This window comes from Polypterus senegalus, chromosome 16, assembly GCF_016835505.1.
Source record: "Polypterus senegalus isolate Bchr_013 chromosome 16, ASM1683550v1, whole genome shotgun sequence".
NCBI lineage: Eukaryota > Metazoa > Chordata > Cladistia > Polypteriformes > Polypteridae > Polypterus > Polypterus senegalus.
The window spans coordinates 54,057,401-54,073,778 of NC_053169.1; the positions used below are offsets into that span (position 1 = coordinate 54,057,401).

At 37.4% G+C, this 16,378-nt stretch overlaps 1 protein-coding gene across 1 annotated transcript in view; it reads right to left on the minus strand.

Moving 5' to 3' along the window:
- Positions 1 to 9,616: 9,616 nt before the first annotated feature.
- egln1a (egl-9 family hypoxia-inducible factor 1a) overlaps positions 9,617 to 16,378 on the minus strand; it is a 157,105-nt gene continuing 150,343 nt past the window's right edge. The window contains exon 5 of the mRNA XM_039737824.1: positions 9,617 to 10,027. Within this exon, the coding sequence (XP_039593758.1) occupies positions 9,960 to 10,027 (68 nt within the window). The 3' untranslated portion in view covers positions 9,617 to 9,959. The remainder of the gene's footprint in view (positions 10,028 to 16,378) is intronic.

Genomic DNA, 16,378 nt, shown 5'->3' on the forward strand with positions numbered 1-16,378 from the left:
CTAACACTTTGGGTTCAGTAGTCTGTCTATACAGTGCATCCGGAAAGTATTCACAGCACATCACTTTTTCCACATTTTGTTATGTTACAGCCTTATTCCAAAATGGATTAATTTCATTTTTTTCCTCAGAATTCTACACACAACACCCCATAATGACAACGTGAAAAAAGTTTACTTGAGATTTTTGCAAATTTATTAAAAATAAAAAAATTGAGAAAGCACATGTACATAAGTATTCACAGCCTTTACCATGAAGCTCAAAATTGATCTCAGGTGCATCCTGTTTCTCCTGATCATCCTTGAGATGTTTCTGCAGCTTAATTGGAGTCCACCTGTGGTAAATTCAGTTGATTGGACACGATTTGGAAAGGCACACACTTGTCTATATAAGGTTCCTACAGTTGACAGTTCATATCAGAGCACAAACCAAGCAGTCAAAGGAATTGTCGGTAGACCACCGAGACAGGATTGTCTCGAGGCACAAATCTGGGGAAGGTTACAGAAAAATTTCTGCTGCTTTGAAGGTCCCAATGAGCACAGTGGCCTCCATCATTCGTAAGTGGAAGAAGTTCGAAACCACCAGGACTCTTCCTAGAGCTGGCCGGCCATCTAAACTGAGCGATCGGGGGAGAAGGGCCTTAATCAGGGAGGTGACCAAGAACCCGATGGTCACTCTATCAGAGCTCCAGAGGTCCTCTGTGGAGAGAGGAGAACCTTCCAGAAGGACAACCATCTCTGCAGCAATCCACCAATCAGGCCTGTATGGTAGAGTGGCCAGATGGAAGCCACTCCTTAGTAAAAGGCACATGGCAGCCTGCCTGGAGTTTGCCATAAGGCACCTGAAGGACTCTCAGACCATGAGAAACAAAATTCTCTGGTCTGATGAGACAAAGATTGAACTCTTTGGTGTGAATGCCAGTTGTCACGTTTGGAGGAAACCAGGCACCGCTCATCACCAGGCCAATACCATCCCTACAGTGAAGCATGGTGGTGGCAGCATCATGCTGTGGGGATGTTTTTCAGCGGCAGGAACTGGGAGACTAGTCAGTATAAAGGGAAAGATGACTGCAGCAATGTACAGAGACATCCTGGATGAAAACCTGCTCCAGAGCACTCTTGATCTCAGACTGGGGCGACGGTTCATCTTTCAGCTGGACAACGACCCTAAGCACACAGCCAAGATATGAAAGGAGTGGCTTCAGGACAACTCTGTGAACGTCCTTAAGTGGCCCAGCCAGAGCCCAGACTTGAATCCAATTGAACATCTCTGGAGAGATCTTAAAATGGCTGTGCACCGACACTTCCCATCCAACCTGATGGAGCTTGAGAGGTGCTGCAAAGATGAATGGGCAAAACTGGCCAAGGATAGGTGTGCCAAGCTTGTGGCATCACATTCAAAAAGACTGGAGGCTGTATTTGCTGCCAAAGGTGCATTGACAAAGTATTGAGCAAAGGCTGTGAATACTTATGTACATGTGATTTCTTAGTTTTTTTATTTTTAATAAATTTGCAAAAACCTCAAGTAAACTTTTTTCACGTTGTCATTATGGGGTGTTGTGTGTAGAATTCTGAGGAAAAAAATGAATTTAATCCATTTTGGAATAAGGCTGTAACATAACAAAATGTGGAAAAAGTGATGTGCTGTGAATACTGTGATGTACTGTATATCATATAGTGCCCTTAAAATCTGTTTTCTGTAGTGCTTTTAAAATCCATCTCATAAAAAAGAAATTTAATTCCACCAGAGTACTTTTGAATTTATTTTCACATTTCTTAAGGGGCAGCATGTGGCCAGCTTTTAACGTTGGTGCCTCACAACACCACAGACCTTAGTTAAACCCTTCAGGAGGAGTGAAAGGTGGTGTGTGCACAGCAAGCATCATACAGTATATCTAATTTTATCTGTGTGTTAAATTTGAGATAATTCTAAGTCTTGATACAAATTCATGAGCCAGGATACACTATTCTACACTAATCCTTATATCTACGTAGCATAGCATAAAGCTCTGCAACATGCAGAAATGAATGTAGTAAATATCTAGATAGTAATAAACACACACCAGAAACGTTAATTTAGAGGACTTGCACACAGAATACAGACTTTATTACATATTGCTGCATTTATTTTCAGACTACATTTTACTGTGCAAGCTAATGTGCCATTTCCTTCATCTACATCACTGTTTAAACTTTGCATATTTTTGGTATTAATTTATCATCACCAGTTTTTACACATGGCTAAGCATGTGTTACATGGTGTAGAGTAACCTTGGAAGAATAAATTAAAGAAAAAGCACTTGATACAGAAAAGTAAAAAAAACAAAAATTCCAAATGAAGACAGCATGTTTAGTCAAACTATTGTGTTTACGAAAGTATTTTCTACTTACAAATCTTATTTAATTCAATAAGGAGTTGTGTAAGCATACAAGTAGATATAACAGACATTTAAACACACAAGTTACATAATATAATAATAATAATAATATTAATACATTAAATATTTGAAATATAAATATTTTATTTATATAGCACTTTTCCCATGGTCAAGGTGCTTTTCATCATTCTGTACCATTTCATTTTTTCCATTTCTCATCATTCGATTAAAGACTTCTTTTTCATTCAGGGCATGCAGTTACAGCTAGTAACTTCATAGTTTTCTTTTTCGAAACTATTATGTAAACATAAATAGACAATTTTAGCACAACATCTCCAATTCCATAAAATTTTCAACATGAATGCAAGCTAGAGCACTAGAATAACTCTAGAGCTAATGAATGCACATAAGAAAACAAGGCAGCTAATGTTGAGAAAGGACCACAGTATAGTGTTTCTAGAAAGTACATGAGAGGCTCAGAGAGCAAGAGAATACTTTTTATTTTTTTTTATGATACCAAATTTGACCGGTATGGCCAGAGTGCTAGACATAGTGTTTCCTCTAAACGTAACTAAGAAAAATCACACCAAGAACATAATTTCTACCATAAACTGTGGTGGTTATGCCAGCATCCTTTGGTCTAAAAGACTGTAAGACTTGTGCAGACAGACAAGCAGAATGGATGTAGCAAGGACTGAGAAATATGTGATGCTAGGAATGTGTATTGATGTTAGAAAAAGAAATGATTGATGTTAATTATTTAATTACAATTTTTGCATTTAGCAATGCCAGTAATTAAATTATTTTGTAAGACTACTTTATTTTCCTTTTTCAACCATTAGACTTGAGCTGAAGCACACTTTAAGACAAAGAATAATATAATTTAATGATAAACAATCACAAGGATTACAGAAATATAACTGTCTATATATTGACATTGACGACAGAACAAAAGGCAGATGAGACAGACAAACACATATCACTAAAGATGCTGGCTGTTTACAAGCTATTTATAGTTCTAATGTATCTTGGAACACAAAGTTCTACAATACTAGGTCTTTAAGGATGATGTCCGATGCTGTCTGCTTGTTGTTACTAGTGATTCAAGTGGAGGAATCTTCTTGCATTGGAATGCACTTTTGGGTTTTGCTACCTGGTCCGTTGTCCGTGGTGTGGTGTAATGTTGCCTTCCTCAGTTCGCAGTTAGGCTGTGTCCTCTGTAGCTTCACAGGGAAAAATGTTACTCTTTCTAGCACAAGAATGTAGTTATAGAAGTTACCATGTTGACGAATGGCTTTTTCTGGGTCATCTCAGAATGGGCCAAGTCAGTGGCACAAAGAATGGTATAAAACTGTGGATCTTAAATACAGTTCAGGATATTCAGCTCCAAGGCTTTACAGAAAGTAGCTTCCAGGCCAAAGAAAGTTTATGAGCTTTTTTATCCCCAGACAGTGGGTGGTTTCCCACTCCAAAGAGTGGATTGTTAGCTTTCAGCTATCACAACAGAAGCAGAAGAGATGAGAATGCACCTAGATTTGAAGGAAGGTGTAACCTCTAGGGATTGGATCAAGGTCCCTTCCAGTACCTGTTTATAGGTATGTTATTTTGCCTGTGACATCCAGACAGAGTTCTGTTTGCAGTAAAATGCCCAAAATAAATGTCATTTTGAGCACCTTTCATCTAAAGGAATCTGTACACCTCAACTATAATTTTACGCTTTTGTAGTCAGATGAAGTACAGAGCTGGCCAAAGTGTTGGCAAAGCTGCAATTCAGCCATTCACTTCAGTGCTCACTCAGTAATGCAGGTGGGGATACTGCTGGATTTCTTTTAAATGTGCCATGTTTACAGGCCTTGTGTATCACTAAAAGCCTAGGAAAATCAGCAATGCCCACCTTTGCCCTATTGCAAGACAAATCTATAGATCTGGGATTTGATAGAAGTTTTATCCTTCATCATGAAACTTACCCAGCATATAGCCAAATTAATACTGCCACAGGTTAAAAAACAAAAGTGTAATTGATATTTAGTGTATCTGTCACAAAGAAGGCAGACATCAAACTGAGTGTGTATGCGCATGTGTGTGTGATCAGAGTTGTCCCACGGTCTCCATGTAACTAAGCCTGAGAAATTTTGGAAAGCTTACAGGAACTGGTAGTAAAAATTCTTTCAAATGTTTACAACAAAACATGATTCTGTGAAAGTGAATGCTAATCAATTTAGTTACTTCCTAATTTTTATTCTAATGAATTACAACATTCTGTCAACTGCTGTTTTCATGTTGACTTTGATAATACTTTTTTCTGTTCAAGTCCAATTGAATACATTAAGATTCAATTTGTGTAAAATAATAAAATGTAAAAAAATCAAAAACTTAAGAATCTGAAGATGCTTAAAATACTTTGTAGCTTGATTCAGTCTTGTCCTAGGTCTTTACATTCTGGGAGTTGAATAAAGGTTACATCATTGCAGGCCACAGCAGAGAGGATAAATATATTATAGTAACTCCTAATAAGAAAAACCAACAAGTCATGGGATTAATGAAAATCATTGATTTATTATTTTTTCCAAGCAAACAGATCAATATTTTATTATTGATTAACACTGCATTTTGTATCTCATTTACCAATATGCTAATCCTGACCAATGTTAAGTGGCAGTGGAAATTGAAATTATCCATCTGCTTTCCATATACACAACAATGCAGACTTACACCTTCAGAATCTTGATGTGGTTGCTGCACTTCACAGTTCATACTTTAAGACAAGAGAAAGTTCTTTCAAAATGTAAGAACTTAATGCACAGCAGGAGAGACAGAAGCAGAAGAAGAAGAAAGCCTACCACATGATATTCATGATTGTAGAAAATTCTTAATCCCTACTCTCATTTTCATTACTTTACCATTTTCAAACCTTGGATGGTAAGGACACCAGGAAAAGGACAATTTTCAATGTTATTAGTGTTAGAGAAATACATACTGTAAAATTGTTAAAAAGGAACAAAATCATGAAAAGAAAATGTATCTTTCTCATATGATTTGGATCCTAAACATGTCTGGACCAGTAATATTGCATTGCTTTGGCTTTGCAGGTTACACGCTTTTGTTTGGATGTCACCAATCAGATAAATGCCATGGCAAATTAAAGAATTAAAAATTTAAAAAGACACTTTGATCTACAATAGTAATTTTCAGTATTCTTTGGTATATTTCAGAACAGACTGGTAACTAAGCTGTTGTATTGAAATTTCCAATATTACCACATTAAATAACTTTAAAAATATATATTTAATACAGGCTAAATATTTCTTAATATGCTAACTAACTGAAGCAATGGTTAGCATTTGGTGCAGTGTGCACTTATGGAGCGAACATACTATTCTTTAAATAAATGCTGTCTGACAAGTGGCAAAAAATTGCCTTTGTGTTTTGCAACCATACTTCAACACAATGCTGGGTCAAATCGAAAGAACTGTAAATTATAAACCAATCAATCAATCTTTATTTTTATACAAGTCCTATAATAGTGACCTCCAACACAAGACAATTAAAAATAAAAAAAAAATAACCAAAACTTACAACTACATCTCAATTAGCAATGCGGCAGTCTCTGCAGACATACTTCTCTGCTTGTAATTGATAATGGGAATTGTCCGTCTTCCTTGCACATACATATTAATACAGATTTATTATACATGTAGACACACTGAAAAGAATACTAAGGGCAAATAATATACTGGTAAGATCTCACCTGGCAAACTTAGGGCAGTGTTTGTTAGAGCAGTTAAAGAAAGACATTGATGTCCATTATAAAGTTAAAGTTTAAAAACAAAAAAAAAAGACTACAATGAGCACTGACATAATAACTAAGGTGTTGGGCAGCAGAGCTCCAGTTTACATCTAAACATATTGTGCCGAGCCCTTGAAATCCAAATTGTGAAAGTAACAGTACTTACTGCAGTGTCCCTGCACCTTACTGCCATTGAAGTCATCAATATATCAATATTCATCAATGACTGTTGAGGTCATCACAAGCAAGTCACTTAGCCAAGTGCCACTTACAATGTTGAAAAACTAAAACATGTATTCCAAAGACTATGTCAGTTTGGAGAAGAGTCAGGTAAATAAATAAATGTAAACAAAGTCGATAGCCTTGTTAAAATGGCTAAATTGCAATGAAAGGAGTGACCATAGCTCATTATATTCTTATACGATGAACTGTTTATAGTTGTCTTTTAGAAGTCCAGAAGCTGTGCAAGACGTAATGGGGAAAAGTTCACAACACAGGCTACGTGCACAGAGGCAACAGAACCTCTACAGAAAGAGGACTGCTACTACAAAGACGAGTTATAAAAGTAACCTGGTGAATGCTTGTGCTTGTGCAAATCAGAATGATTACTCCCATCATATACATTTTTGGTTCAACACCCAAACAAAACTGTCATTACTTTAAAATAATATAGACAAAACTATTTATTTATGTTCATCTTACAATTTGCCGAAAGTGTCACCATTCTTATATGCCACTCCCAAAACCATGGCAGGACCCATTACTGTTCAAGAAAATAGCACGGAAAGAAAAAAAAAAAAAAAAAACACGGCATAAAATCTCAAATCCTACAAATCCAAGGCAAGATCAGTTTTTGGAAAAGTGAAGATTTGTTTTTTTTAATACTTGTTCTGTCCAAGAAATCAGATGGATAAAATCATTAAACAATAAAACCATGAGGTTACATTAAAAAAGCATAGTAAGAATAGAAGGTAAAAAATCTGCTCTTAAAATAAATGTAATTTTCCTTTTTTTAACTGCTACAGGTAATCTTGTTGTGATATTACACTCAGAACTGAGGTTTGTTTCATATATGGCAAAGCCAGGAAGGTGATTTGAACACCCTACTGAATAGGCAAATCTTCAAAATGGATGGGCTGTTTCAAATGAATGAATACACTACTTAAAAATCACCAGTTTCAGCCCATTCATCTATCTATATTAAAAAAGTCAATGTGTGTATGTATGTACAGTGCATCCGAAAAGTATTCACAGCGCATCACTTTTTCCACATTTTATGTTACAACCTTGTTTCAAAATGGATTAAATTCATTTTTATCCTCAGAATTCTACACACAACACCCCATAATGACAACGTGAAAAAAGTTTAACTGAAATTTTTGCAAATTTATTAAAAAATAAAAAAACTGAGAAAGCACATGTACATAAATATTCACAGCCTTTGCCATGAAGCTCAAAATTGAGCTCAGGTGCATCCTGTTTCCCCTGATCATCCTTGAGATGTTTCTGCAGCTTAATTGGAGTCCGCCTGTGGTAAATTCAGTTGATTGGACATGATTTGGAAAGGCACACACCTGTCTATATAAGGTCCCACAGTTGACAGTTCATGTCAGAGCACAAACCAAGCATGAAGTCAAAGGAATTGTCTGTAGACCTGCGAGACAGGATTGTCTTGAGGCACAAATCTGGGGAAGGTTACAGAAAAATTTCTGCTGCTTTGAAGGTCCCAATGAGCACAGTGGCCTCCATCACCCATAAGTGGAAGAAGTTCGAAACCACCAGGACTCTTCCTAGAGCTGGCCGGCCATCTAAACTGAGCGATCGGGGGAGAAGGGCCTTAGTCAGGGAGGTGACCAAGAACCCGATGATCACTCTGTCAGAGCTCCAGAGATCCTCTGTGGAGAGAGGAGAACCTTCCAGAAGGACAACCATCTCTGCAGCAATCCACCAATCAGGCCTGTATGGTACAGTGGCCAGACGGAAGCCACTCCTTAGTAAAAGGCACATGGCAGCCCGGCTGGAGTTTGCCAAAGGGCACCTGAAGGACTCTCAGACCATGGTAAACTAAATTCTCTGGTCTGATGAGACAAAGATTGAACTCTTTGGTGTGAATGCCAGGCGTTACGTTTGGAGGAATCCAGGCACCGCTCATCACCAGGCCAATACCATCCCTACAGTGAAGCATGGTGGTGGAAGCATCATGCTGTGGGGATGTTTTTCAGTGTCAGGAACTGGGAGACTAGTCAGGATAAAGGGAAAGATGACTGCAGCAATGTATGGAGACATCTTGGATGAAAACCTGCTCCAGAGCGACTTTGACCTCAGACTGGGGCGACAGTTCAACTTTCAGCAGGACAACGACCCTAAGCACACAGCCAAGATATCAAAGGAGTGGCTTCAGGACAACTCTGTGAATGTCCTTGAGTGGCCCAGCCAGAGCCCAGACTTGAATCCGATTGAACATCTCTGGAGAGATCTTAAAATGGCTGTGCACCGACGCTTCCCATCCAACCTGATGGGGCTTGAGAGGTGCTGCAAAGAGGAATGGGAGAAACTGGCCAAGGATAGATGTGCCAAGCTTGTGGCATCATATTCAAAAAGACTTGAGGCTGGAATTGCTGCCAAAGGTGCATCGACAAAGTATTGAGCAAAGGCTGTGAATACTTATGTAATATGTGATTTCTCAGTTTTTTTATTTTTAATAAACTTGCAAAAACCTCAAGTAAACTTTTTTCACATTGTCATTATGGGGTGTTGTGTGTAGAATTCTGAGGAAAAAAATGAATTTAATCCATTTTGGAATAAAGTTGTAACATAACAAAATGTGGAAAAAGTGATGCGCTGTTCCAGCATCACTTCCAAATGGCTGGAGCGATTTTCATGAAACTTGGTACATGTTTCTCATTGGTCGACTAAAATACTGCAGGGTGAAATCAACCCTAACTCACCCCCTTCTGGGTAGGGTGGGGGGTGATCTTGTGGTCTTGTATGCCTGTTATCATCCAGTTGACAATTGGAACAACTACCTGAGGGCGAATTGGAGGTGACTGCCAGCATTCTTTGTTTGCGCACTATCACACCGCACGCATGTTACTTTTGAAATTAAATAGAGTTGGCCAGTTCCAAGAGTCAACTGGATGATAAGATACAAGACTACAAGACAAGCACATTAGTGCATTAGTCTTCATTGTTAATTTATTTTTAAAGTAATGTTTTTCACAATTATATTTTTCTCAAACAATAAAAAAAAAACACTTTATTTTCCTCCTGGGCAATGCTGGGTATTTCAGCTAGTTGAAAATAGAAAAGCACTGAACAATGAAATGCCTCATCTGGGTAGGAGATGGGGGGAAAGGGATTAGCTGTTGTTAGTGAATTACTGTTTTACTGCCCCACAACTTGCATAATCACGTACTGCAAAAGTGCTGACAAGACAGTAATCTAAAAACAAAAAAATCTTTTGCAAAACAAAATACAGTTTACAGTATGTTGTACCTTTGTATAAAGTAGATGAAAGAAGGAAACTAAATAGTAAACACCACTAAAACAAACAACATATTTTGGTAATGGTAGTTTTTGGAAAATATAAAAGATTAAAAAGAAACAAAATTAAAATGGCTCTTAGATTAGCTTTCTTCACATATATGGTAACATTCAAGGTCAATGGCTCTGCCACACTGAAATGAACAGTGCATTTTCCCCTGTGTGCACACAACTGGATGTTGCTTACTTCCACAAATTTTCTGATTATGTTTGTTTTTCTCCAGACATTGGAAAGAAAGATGAAGTGCCAGTCATCAGACTTCTTTCAGATTCATATCTGGAGGCTTGTTGAGCTCCACCTTTACACCCTTTTCTCCAGAAGCTGAAAGATCAAAAGGTTAGAATGTTGTAAGAAAAATCACACTAAAGACCAAGTAATTAACAGAAATATAAAAAAGGCTCAGTACTGTACACTATTAAAATGTTATCTGATTAAGAAATTTATATGATGATCAATCACCTATGTATAACAGTTATTTGATTTACATATTAAAATTCACATTGATAACCAATAATAATTTAAACTTATATTTACTGAGTTTACTGGGCAGGGGGAGACGTGTCTGGAGGCAGGAGGAGAGGTGGAAGGTAAAGAGAATGAAACTGAGGGTAGAAACTTTGAATGTCGGCAGTATGACTGGTAAGAGGAGAGAGTTAGCAGAGAGAAGGAAGCTTGATATATTGTGCATGTAAGAGACTAAATGGAATGGGAGTAAGGCCAGGTGGATCGGAGGTGGATTTAAATTGTTTTATCATGGTGTGAATGGGAGTAGAAATGGGGTAGGGGTTATTCTGAAGGAACATTATGTCAAGAGTGTTTTGGAGGTGAAAAGAGTGTCAGACAGAGTAATGATTATGAAGATGGAAAGTCAAGGTGTGATGATGAATGTTGTAAGTGCATATGCCCCACAAATTGCATGTGCAATCCAAGGATTTTTGGAGAGAGTTGGATGAAGTGAGGAAAACATATTTCTTTATTAGTAACTGTTTTACTAATGTGAAATAATGGCAGAGTGAAAAATTACTTGCACTTGTGTACCAGGTCTTGTGGTTAAAAAAAATTAAGAAAACTCCTAAAAAAATAAACTGATTTCAGATTTCTGTAGACAAGAAAATGAGGATAGATGAAGTGATTCACAACTTAAAGAATTTTTATTGCTCTTCAGAAAGACTGCTACAAATGCCTGACAGTGTAAATGTTAGCATTTATCATAAAACATGTTCTTTTTTTAATAAAATTTTGATGGATACCTGTTCGGAATTTTAAAGACTGTTAATGGTTTATCCAGCTATTTTATGCATGATGTCTGAAACTGGACTGTTTGTTACTAATAAAATTTTTTCTGCAACCCTCGTGTTTGTTACATTCTAAAGGGTACAACATTTTAAGAACCCCCTGAATATGTTACTGATGATTTCTTTAATGGTGACCCAGATTTCTTTCTTGGATATCATATTATCCTTTTCTTCATGTCCTTAGTACAACTGTCTTGAAGTATTTCACAATTGCTCAAGTTCACTTGTGCTAATAAGGTTGATTTCTGCATAGAATACTAGTCTTCTCAAAGAGCTCTTATGGAGAGAATTCTTTATAAAGTTTAGAGAAAAAACAATTAATTGATTCTGCTTTTGTTCTAGTTCATACCTTCTTCTTATGTAAATTGTATAATAATCTGTCCCTTCAATGATGCTTCAAGAGCTTCCGGAAAAAAATCAGAACATTGACAACAGCATTTGGTAAGTTTAGAAGTAAGGATTGCCATATAATATGATGGTAATTGGAGACTGGTTCTCCTTCCACAGATATGCCTCTTAAAGATGTCACATTTTCACAATCAGTAAGAAATCTTGGCGTGATTCTGGACTCCTAACTATCATTTATTAAATACTAGCAGAATACCCACGGTTCGCAGTGGAGAAGTAGTGTGTAAAAGAAGTTATGAAAAAGAAAAGGAAAAATTTTAAAAATAACGTAACATGATTGTTAATGCAATTGTCTTGTCATTGGTATGAGTGTTGTTGTCATATCTATCTATCTATATATATATATATATATATATATATATATCAATAATAACGTAACATGATTGACAATGTAATTGTTTTGTCATGAGTGTTGCTGGCATATATATATATATATATATATATACATACATGTGTACATATATACACACACATATATACTATGGGGTGCCAAACAGGCAAATACATTGATTTTGTGAATATATAAAGTCAAGGTCAGAATATATAAAGTCAAAACTTGAATATATAAAGTCAGCGTTGGAATATATAAAGTCAAAACCTGAATATATAAAGTCAGTGTCGGAATTTATAAAGTCATTCCTGATTATATAAAGTCAACATCGGAGTATACTGTATAAACTCACTCCTGAATATATAAAGTGAAAGTCAAAATCTATTGATTGAAACGACTCTGAACTGAACTAAGTTAACAAAAAAGTATTCAGAAAAATAAATTAAAAAAACACTGTTCGGTTAATGTTTTGAAAATGATGCATTTGCCCTGCCCAGGATTGGTTCCTGCCTTGCGCCCAGTGTTGGCTGGGATTGGCTCCAGCAGACCCCCGTGACCCTGTGGTCGGATCCAACGGGATAGGAAATGGATGGATATTCCAGCGCTGACTGTATATTCCGACGCTGACTTTATATAGTGAAGTTTTGACTTTATTGCAGCGCTGACTTTATATATTCCGACGCTGACTTTATATATTTAAGTTTTGACTTTATATATTCCAGCGCTTACTTTATATATTCCGAAATATTTCAACGCCGTCTTTATATACTCAGGTTTTGACTTTATATATTTGGGAATGAGTTTATATATTCAAGTTTTGACTTTATATATTCAGAAACAAGTTTTGACTTTATATATACCGACGCTGACTTTATATAATCAAATTTTGACTTTATACAGGTGCCGGTCATAAAATTAGAATATCATGACAAAGTTGATTTATTTCAGTAATTCCATTCAAAAAGTGAAACTTGTATATAATATTCATTCATTACACACAGACTGATGTATTTCAAATGTTTATTCCTTTTAGTTTTGATGATTATAACTGACAACTAATGAAAGTCCCAAATTCAGTATCTCGGAAAATTAGAATATCAATTAAGACCAATGCAAAAAAAGGATTTTTAGAAATGTTGGCCAACTGAAAGGTATGAACATGAAAAGTATGAGCATGTACAGCACTCAATATTTAGTTGGGGCTCCTTTGGCCTGGATTACTGCAGCAATGCGGCGTGGCATGGAATCGATCAGTCTGTGGCACTGCTCAGGTGTTATGAGAGGTCATGTTGCTCTGATAGTGGCCTTCAGCTCTTCTGAATTGTTGGGTCTGGCGTATTGCATCTTCCTCTTCACAGTACCCCACAGATTTTCTATGGAGTTAAGGTCAGGCGAGTTTGCTGGCCAATCAAGAACAGGGATACCATGGTCCTTAAACCAGGTACTGGTAGCTTTGGCACTGTGCAGGTGCCAGGTTCTGTTGGAAGATAAAATCTGCATCTCCGTAAAGTTCGTCAGCAGCAGGAAGCATGAAGTGCTCTAAAACTTCCTGGTAGACGGATGCGTTGACCTTGGACCTCAGAAAACACAATGGACCAACACCAGCAGATGACATGGCAACCCAAACCATCACTGATTGTGGAAACTTTACACTGGGTCTCAAGCAATGTGGATTCTCTGCCTCTCCTCTCTTCCTCCAGACTCTAGGACCTTGATTTCCAAATTAAGTGCAAAATTTACTTTCATCAGAGAACATAACTTCGGACCACTCAGCAGCAGTTCTGACGCTGTCTCTTGTTCAGGAGTGGCTTGACACAAGGAATGCAACAGCTGAAACCCATGTCTTGCATACGTCTGTGCGTGGTTGTTCTTGAAGCACTGACTCCAACTGCAGTCCACTCTTTGTGTATCTCCCCCACAGTTTTGAATGGGTTTTGTTTCACAATCCTCTCCAGGGTGCGGTTATCCCTATTGCTTGTACACTTTTTTCGACCACATCTTGTCCTTCCCTTCTTCTCTCTATTAATGTGCTTGGACACAGAGCTCTGTGAACAGCCAGCCTCTTTAGCAATGACCTTTTGTGTCTTGCCCTCCTTGTGCAAGGTGTCAATGGTCATGTTTTGGACAACTGTCAAGTCAGCAGTCTTCCCCATGATTGTGTAGCCTACATAACTAGACTGAGAGACCATTTAAAGGCTTTTGCAGGTGTTTAGAGTTAATTAGCTGATTAGAGTGTGGCACCAGGGGCCTCATGTATAAATGGTGTGTACGCACAGAAATGTTGCGTAAGAACTTTTCCACGTTCAAATCGCAATGTATAAAACCTAAACTTGGCGAAAAGCACGCACTTTTCCACGGTACCTCATGCCTTGTCGTACGCAAGTTCTCCGCTCAGTTTTGCAGACTGGCTGCACCCAGCATCAAAGCAATGGCACTGTTTCTGTGTGGTTACTCATTATTTTTCAGACGTGGCTTTATAAATACACTGAAACTAACCGCATATTGTTTATTAATGTAACGCATCTGATTGTAATTAACTTGTAATAATATAATGGTCCAGGGAACAGCCATAGTATTCCAAATACCATAACTGCTTTAGTGTTGTTACTCTCACTTCTCCTTCTTCTTCTTCTTCTTTCAGCTCCTCCCATTAGTAGTTGCCACAGTGGATCATCTTTTTCCATATTACTCTCACTGCACCACTCAGAGTATTTATATCACTGTATCTGAGTGTGAATCACAGCAGCAGCGGATCGAAAAGAGAATTATCGATATACAGCTTCAAGGACACGCTGTCTCAGCCACTGCAAAACGTTTTAAAGCCTTTCCTGTACAGACCTTGCGGTTCAGAAACAGTTTCATCCCAAGAACTTTAAATGCACTCAATCAATTGCTCCTTGTAGAACTGTTAGTACTTATAAGTACAATCAACCCACTGTAAACTTGCACTATAGTTATAATATCGCACAACCTGAGCCACTTTATAAAGCGCGTATTTACATATGATGACGATATCATTTGTAAGGTGAAATGCAGCAAAATATGTTTATTAAATTATACAGATAAAACTTTAACTTCATTTAAATAATCTATATTCTTCACTGGGAGTGTCGTTAAGGATAGAATAATTAAACATGTACTACGAAGATATTTCAATGTTCCTTAAACGTTTTGAAGAATCGGCGCTAAGCTTACAGATGGCTTAACTTCTATTACAGAGCTGATTGTGTGGCGATCGGTTACTTGGGGAAAGAAAAGCACTGACTGCAGTGATGGCTACGCCAATATATATTGAATATAAAACAGAAAGAGAAAATAACAACACAGCTAAAAACGCAGCGACAAATTTTGGCAAAAGTTAAATGCTTGTGTCATGAGCATGAGGCGGCTATGCAGTGTCTGCAACGGACGTGGCCATCCACCGTGCATAAGCTACCTTACTGACATTGGCGGGCAAAGGAGCCACCGATTCTTCCTCTGCCCAGTGCCACCACAAGCCTAGAGCCGCCCCTGAGTACTGCTGCAATAAATTATTTCATCAAGTGAAACACATGTTTAATAACGTGCTTTAACTCCTATCATCATGAAAATGATATCACGTATACATCTCAGTATTTTAGTTATTCAGAGAGCTGTAATATCACGAATGTAATGGATTCTGTGTCCAGTTGGAGGAAGAGAGCCGGTTTAAGAAGCAAGTAGTGATTCACACATATAGAGCACATAGAAGATCAAATACAAAACAAAGCATTTAACGTGCTACTTTAATTACGATGTGATTTGAGAAACTGGTTAATTAAATGATTTTAAGATAAAGTTTATGATGTTCTACTTTAATGACAAAATAAACTACATGATTAAAGTGGAAATGTCGAGATTGAAGTTGACATTTCGTACTTTTTCCCCAGTGTGCCTTTTTTTCTCTGTACCCTAATAATCTTTCATATGACACTCAGACAGTGGGCTACAACTCGGCTTTTCACGGCGACTTTGATATGTGACTTTTTATTTCCGGTACTGTGCGATTTTGTGAACGCGAGCCTTCAAGTTTCTCCAACACGCTATGTCACTCGATCATCTTCCTTTTGTTGATTATACCACGGTTTATTTGAACAAATAGTATGTTTTTCCTTTGCCTCCACTTGGTATTCGCTGAAATTCTTATATTTTCCCTAGTGCTTTTCCCATTGTCTTTTCACAGAAGGCTGAGCTTAAGGGCGATTTATATTGATTTGCATATTCAAAGAGGCGTAATTCTGGGAGGAGTTGGGGTGTTACATAAAGTGCTTGCATGAGCATTACTTTTCACACTGATCGGGATTTATGTAGCAGAAGAACGTGGAAGTTGGAGTACGCACAGATTCCTGCATCTGGATTTTTCTGTGCATAAGCACATTTCGGCTTTTGTGCTTACGCCATGTTATAGTGCAAGTTCTACGCACGGCGTTATACATGAGGCCCCAGGTGTCTTCAATATTGAACCTTTTCACAATATTCTAATTTTCCAAGATACTGAATTTGGGGCTTTCATTAGTTGTCAGTTATAATCATCAAAATTAAAAGAAATCAACATTTGAAATACATCAGTCTATGTGTAATGAATGAATCTAATATACAAGTTTCACTTTTTTAATGGAA